The sequence below is a fragment of the Otolemur garnettii genome, unplaced genomic scaffold (genome assembly GCF_000181295.1).
Source record: "Otolemur garnettii isolate 467f Iridium unplaced genomic scaffold, OtoGar3 scaffold00125, whole genome shotgun sequence".
Taxonomy (NCBI): domain Eukaryota; kingdom Metazoa; phylum Chordata; class Mammalia; order Primates; family Galagidae; genus Otolemur; species Otolemur garnettii.
The window spans coordinates 100,357-107,709 of record NW_003852520.1 but is presented as its reverse complement, the minus strand read 5'-3'; the positions used below and the strand labels follow the sequence as shown (position 1 = coordinate 107,709).

Here is a 7,353-nt window from a genome sequence, read left to right as displayed (position 1 = left end):
TATGTTGAACCATCCTTGAGATCCTGGGATAAAATCCACTTGGTTGTGGTGTATAATTTTTTTGATGTGTTGCTTGATTCTGTTTGTTAGGATCTTGTTGAATATTTTTGCATCAATATTCATTAGTGATATTGGTCTATAATTTTCTTTTCGTGGTTTGGGGATCAAGGTGATGTTTGCTTCATCGAATGTTTTGGGTAGTATTCCTTCTTTTTCTATGTTTTGGAAGAGGTTAAGTAATATAGGTACTAGTTCCTCTTTAAAGGTTTGGTAGAATTCTGATGTGAAACCATCTGGTCCTGGGATTTTCTTTTTAGGGAGATTTTTTATAGTTGATGCTATTTCAGAACTTGATATAGGCCTATTCAACATTTCCACCCCATTCTGGCTAAGTCTCGGAAAGTGGTATGCTTCCAAGTATTGGTCAATTTCCTTCAGATTTTCATATCTCTGAGAATAAAGTTTCTTGTAATATTCATTAAAGATTTTTTGAATTTCTGAGGGGTCTGTTGTTATTTCATCTTTACCATTTCTGATTGATGAAATTAGTGATTTACTCTTTTTTTCTTGGTTAGGTTGGCCAAAGGTTTATCTATCTTATTGACCTTTTCAGAAAAACAACTTTTTGATTTATTGATCTGTTGTATAATCCTTTTGTTTTCAACTTCATTTAATTCTGCTCTAATTTTGGTTATTTCTTTTCTTCTGCTGGTTTGGGATTGGAGTGTTCTTCTTTTTCCAGTTGCTTGAGATGTCCGATTAGGTTGTTAACTTCCTCTCTTTCTGTTTTCTTGAGGAAGGCTTGCAGTACTATAAATTTCCCTCTCAGGACTGCCTTTGTGGTATCCCAGAGGTTCTGGTAACCTGTGTCTTCATTATCGTTTTGTTCCAAAAATTTGGTAATTTCCCTCTTGATCTTGTCTCTGATGCACCTATCACTGAGCATACGTTTATTTAGCTCCCATGTTTTTGTATGAGTCTGAAGATTCCTGTTGTTACTGAGTTCAACTCTTATTCCATGAATGTCCGAGAAGATGCATGGAATAATTTCTATACTTTTAAATTTACTGAGGTTAGACTTGTGACCTAAGATGTGGTCAACTTTGGAGTATGTTCCATGAGCTGATGAGAAAAACGTGTATTCAATTTTGTTAGGATGAAATGTTCTGTAGATGTCCGTTAAATCCAAATGCTGAATGGTTAAGTTTAAATTAAAATTTCTTTGCTAAGCTTCTTATTGGAGAATCTATTCAACACTGCCAAAGGAGTATTAAAATCTTCGACTATGATGGAGCTGGGAGAAATCAAGTTGCTCATGCCTACTAGAGTATCTCTTATAAATTGAGGTGCATTCTGGTTGGGTGCATAAATATTGATAATTGAAACCTCATCGTATTGAGTATTACCCTTAACAAATATAAAGTGACCATTTTTATCCTTGCTTAGTTTTGTTGGTTTAAAGCTTATTGTATCTGCGAATAAAATTGCAACAACTGCTTTTTTCTGCTTTCCATTTGCCTGGAATATAGATGACCATCCCTTCACCCTGAGTCTATATTTATCTTTTAAGGTAAGATGAGATTCTTGTATGCAGCAGATATCTGGCCTGAGTTTTTTTATCCAGTCAGCCAACCTGTGCCTCTTTAGGGGATAATTTAAGCCATTCACATCGTTTGAGAATATTGATAAGCCTGGTAACATTTTGGGTTTCAAGTTTTTTGAGTCCAGTGGGCATTTTTAATCCTTTTGCCACTGTGGAAGTTGGTGGAGGATTGCGCTGGTCTTTATGGAGGATAGGTCTGAGAATATCCTGGAGAGCTGGTTTACTTATGGCAAATTTCTTCAACATGTGAATGTCATTAAAGTATTTAATCTCCATCATAAATGAAACTCAGTTTAGCTGGATACAGGATCCTGGGATGAAAGTTATTTTGTTTTAAGAGATTAAAAGTCGATGACCACCCTCTTCTTGCCTGAAAGGTTTCAGCAGAGAGATCTGCAGTTATTCTAATATTCTTCCCCTTGTAGGTTATGGTTTTCTTACGTCTCGCTGCTTTTAAGATTTTCTCTTTCATATTAACTTTAGTGAAGTTAATTATGATGTGCCTGGGGGATGTCTTATTCAGGTTGAATCATGCTGGGGTTCTGAAACTGCTATCTGAATTTCAGAATCTCTTGGCATTTCTAGAAAGTTCTCTTTCATAATTCATGAAGAAGAGCCTCTGTGTTTTGTGAAGCAACTTCGTCACCTTCAGGGGTTCCTATAAGGCAAATATTAGTTTTCTTTGAATTATCCCAGAGTTCTCTGAGAGAATTATCTGTTTTTGCTCTCCATTTCTCTTCCTCTTTGAGCATTTAGGCACATTCAAAAGCTTTGTCTTCAGTGTCAGAGATCCTTTCCTCTGCCTGCTCTATTCTGTTACTGAGGGATTCTACCATATTTTTCAGGTCTTTGAAGGCTGCAAGCTCTTGCCTCAATGTGTTAAAATATTTGGTCATTTTATCTTTGAAATCATGAATTCTTGAGATATCTTTTGAATAATTTGAAATTCTAATTCCCTCCTTTCCTCCATTCTGTTAATCTTATTTGCTATCCAGATTCTGAACTCAATTTCTGATATCTCAGCCATCTGTTTATGGATGAGATTTTCAATTGCATCTGCCCCATCCTTCCTTGGGGGAGTTGATCTACTCTGGTTATTCAAGTTACCAGAGTTTTTCCTCTGATTCTGCCCCATGCTGAATTTACACTGTTTGAAATCCATACCAGAACTCTTCAGCCAGTGGCTGCCACTGGAGAAGATGCCAGCTTCCTCTGGTTGCCCAGAGAGGCAGAATGTGTCTGTCCAGAAGAGCCTCAGTGGTGTGAGCCTTATTGTTCCTGGTGCTGTGGCTTCTGCTCTTCACCTTGGGGTACCTCCGTTCAATTGTGGTTCCCTTTCAACTGACTGTCCTCTTATAGCTCTTGGGCTGCCAGCCGGGGGTGCCAGGAGCACATGGCTCTGGCAGTTCTGGGGCCGCTGGATGGGGGAGTGGGAATTGCTGCCGCTGCCAGCAGGATGCGCGTGGCTCTAGAAGAAGTTCTGGGGCCACCAGGTACGGGTGCCTGGAGCAGGAATCTCTGCCACCACCTGTGGAATGCGCCCAGCTCCAGCAGGTCTCCAGCTGCAGAGCTGGGACTGGGTGCTTGGTCCTCCAGGGGTGGGGGATGCTTAGGCCCCCCCACCCCGTCTCTGTAGGCAAAGAGGGAAAGGTGGACTGGGAATTCAAAATGGCAGCGAAAATGTTAGTTCGGTTCTTCTGCCTGGTGAGAGAGTGTTTGGAATCTCAGCAGGGTCCCTCTAGGGGAGTAGACCCCCCTTCCTGTACCTTCACACGTGGGGTGAGATAATAGGTCCTCAGTTCACCACTTACCTGTAGAAAACTTACAGGAGCAGATGAAGAGAAAACAAAGAGAAAAATACAACTTTCTTGGCGCAGAGGATGGACACTTTTCCTTTGGGATGTTGTACCTGTAGATTGCTTTCTTGGAGTCGCAACTTGCCTCAGCAGAGGTGTACTGCAGATATCACTCTTCTCTCTCAGCCAGGCTCCCAGTCTTCAGTTTTACTGGGTATTTTCTGGACGTTATCCTTCCCTCTGGATGGGAGCTTCAGTCGGAGGCTGGCACCTGTCAGCCATCTTGCCCCTCCCCCTGTATTAACATTTTAAAAGTATTTCATTAAACAGATGACAGGATGAGTTTTGCTAATCTGAAATACTGAGAACCAGAAGGATTTCTGATTTTGGATTTTTTCAGATTTGGAGAATATTTGTATTATACTTATCAGTTAAGCATTAACTTACCTAATGCAACAATCTGGAATCTGAAATGGTCCAATGAGCATTACCTTTGAGTTGTCATGTTGGCACTCAGAAAGGTTTTGGAGCATTTGGAGCGTTTCAGATTTTGGATTATTGGACTAGGGATGTTCCGTCTTTATGCTCAAACTCTACTATTGAAAATAACAATGGCTGGGAACCCCTAGCTCGGTGGTGAGAGTGCTGGCCTTGTGCGCTGGGAGAGAGGGGTTCAAACCTGGCCCTGGGCTGCTTTCTTTCTCTCTGTCTGTCTCTCTCACACACACACATGAAAATAGCAGTGACAAAAGTCTGATTAGCTACCCCACAATTATCCACTTCCTTTCTGCAGAAGTAACTACTATAGTGAGTTTTCAGTTCTATTACCTAATTGGGAGAATAAAAAGTAAATTACTATACTCTACTGAAAAAGGGCTTCCAATAAGTAGCATGACTGGCTATGGCTAGTTGGGTTTGAAAGCTATTCTGGTCATTGTGACCAGCCTGTTCTTCATATGGCCACTGATAGGCTAAATCTTTACTCATCTGGGTGATTATTTGAGTATAGTGTTGCTGATTAAATTTAGAGACTTGTTGTAAAAGAAGAGATTAATTCTATCCCAGATGTTTCACAAGTCTGTATAATGTATGGACTTTTCAGTCTCTAGCCTGCATCTTTCTATTGCATTGTGGAGTTAAATTATAAGTGTAGAAAGTGTGAAGGGGAAAGGCAGTCTGAGGAAGCCAGGCTTCCATTTGGTGAGAATTATACCTCCTCCTTGTGAGAATTTAGAAAGCTGGGAGACTGCCAGCTTTTGAAATATTACTTTCATTAAATATTCAAGAATCAATTGATTAAATATAGAATAAGCACTTTCCACAAAGTATTTTCTTGAATTGTTTATGGAATTAAAATTATTAATGGAAGAACCGTGTAGAAAATATTTGTAAAATTGGTTTCCTGGCTTCTCTTTTCCCAGACCTGATGTGGGCTATAGAGTTGTAACAGACAAAGGATTTAATTTTTCACCAGCAGATGAAGCTTTTGTTTGTCAAAAGAAGAACCATTTTCAGATAACCATCCACATCCAAGTTTGGGGAAATCCAAAATTTGTTAAAACCCAAATGGGCCTAAAGCCAATAGAAATGTTTTACTTGAAAGCTTTTGGAATTAAGGTATGTTTTTTATTTAGTTCATTTACTTCAGTCAACATGATTAAGTGTTCCAGATGTCTACTGCTGTGTAACAAACCATCCTGAAATGAAATGACTTAAAATAGTAACAGTCCTTTATTTGGGTCACAAATCTGCAACGTGGTCAGAGCTTGGCTATGGTAATGCCTCTTTGGCTGGCCTCTGTTGGAGTTCAAATGCAGCTCTTGATGGGAGGTTTTCGCTTTTGCTTGCTCAGAGTATGGTGAGCGGGCTCTGAGAATGGGTGTTCCCAGACACCAGAAGTGGAAGATGCCAATTCTTTTTTTTTTTTGAAGTTTTGGCTGGGGCTGGGCTTGAACCTGCCACTCTCGGTATACGGGGCTGGCGCCCTACTTCTTGAGCCACAGGCGCCACCCAAGATGCCAATTCTTTAAGTCTTGGCTCAGGAAATGGCACAGCATCACTTCAAACTGTGTCATTTCAGTGTGCAAATCGTGCACTTCTGTCACCTAACTTATTCTTCATTGATACTGTGATATTTTCAGTAGAGTAAATTGATAATTTTTGTTAGATTCTCAAAGAGGTCTCTGACTTCAAAAAGAGCTAAGCAATCAAGAATTTCATTTAACAGAGGGGAGACTGAAGCCCCGTAATGTTACACAATTCACCCAAGACAGTAAATGGTAGACCTGGGTTTAGAATGCAGGCTGCATGCTTCCTAGTGGTCAAAACTATTGCTTGATGTAGGATCTCACCTTGAGCTTCCTCAGGAGAAGCATTGAGTATCTGCATGTTTCATCCTGATGGCTAAGCCGGTGCAGGCGCTGAGTCTCCTGAAATTAGGCTCGCCTGCTGCACATCTCCAGTGCTCTTGGGCCAAACTGAACTCCTTTTTTTCCTGCCTTCTCCCACGGATTGTTGTAGGAACCCAGTTAGAGGGGTGGGGCCTTCACACATGGTGGAGGTTGAATTTTTCTCACCTTGATCAATAAAAGTACCATCCCAGATGCTCTGAATTTCTATACTTCCTTTTTTTAAAATTTCATATTAAAATGAAGGTAAAAGTGTTTAGATAATGTTGTTTTGTTTCTAAGGTGAAGTTCAAGTTGTAGTTGAGCTTTCACTTGGGGTGTGCTGAACACCTCCACACTGTGCACAGTAGGTGAGATCCCCCAGAGACCCTTCCCCTCTCCCTCCTATCTCTTTCTTCTCCCCTCCCCCTCTCTGGACTCTACTTGTATTTTTACAAACCAAACCAAAAATAAAACAAAAAAATAAATATAGGCTCAGTGTCTGTGGCTCAAGCAGCCACATACACCTGAGCTGGCGGGTTCAAATCCATCCTGGGCCCACCAAGCAACAATGATGCCTGCAACAAAAAATAGCTAGGTATTGTGGCGGGCACCTGTAGTCCCGGCTACTTGGGAGGCAGAGGCAGGAGAATCGCTTGAGCCCAAAAGTTGGAGGTTGCTGTGAGCTGTGATGCCATGGCATTCTACCAAGGGCAACAGCTTGAGGCTCTGTCTCAAAATAAATAAATAAATACAAACAAGAAACAAACAAATTTGTTTTTATTATGGAAATAATATAAGTTCATTGTGAAAAGTTTGAAACATAATAGAAATATATGAATAAGAGATTAAAATTCCTTCATAATTGGGATCCACCATGTGATAGCCTAATTTTTCTGTTATTAAAATTAATCTTATATTGCTAATATTATATTGTGAACAATAACATTACATGATATAATTTTATATTATAAAAATGTTTATAATCATGATGAAATAGTGTTCCATTATAGGAATGCATCCTATTAGTTTCTTTATCATTAGACATTTTGGATATTTCCAATTTTTTATTATTGTTAATAAATCTGCAGTGAACACTCGTTTGCATGAGGATAAATTCACAGCAGGGACTTTATACATTAAAGAGGTGAATGCTATTAAAGTTGTTGATACAGGCTGCCCAACTGCTTTCCAGAAAGGAGGTCACACTGTGAACACTCACAGGCTGTGTATTGTGGGCCTGGTCTCACATGCCTTTGCTGCTATTCACAGAACAACAAGAAGTGTATATAACAGGTGCCAAATAAATACCATCTTATATATTCTATTTATTTATATTGTTTGCCATATATATTTACTTCTAGTAGAATAGAGGCTCTCTCTCCAAGGGCAGAGAGTCTGTTAATTTTGTTCACTTCTTATCCCTAATGCCCAGAGTAGTGCCTGGTCCATAACAGGTGCTCAGTAGATGAGTGAATGCACGCATGCGTCCTTAGAGCGGCCTTGCTCTTATGTTTTGCTCCTGATGTTTTAATAATCTATTAGCCCACTCAGTATTCACCACTTA

General features: G+C 39.9%; 1 protein-coding gene across 1 annotated transcript in view; it reads left to right on the top strand.

The window, feature by feature from the left end:
* Positions 1-7,353, top strand: part of MYRFL (myelin regulatory factor-like) — a 148,570-nt gene that overhangs the window by 60,072 nt on the left and 81,145 nt on the right. Inside the window, exon 7 of the mRNA XM_012810094.2 lies at positions 4,821-5,016. Coding sequence (XP_012665548.2) covers positions 4,821-5,016 — 196 coding nt within the window. The remainder of the gene's footprint in view (positions 1-4,820; positions 5,017-7,353) is intronic.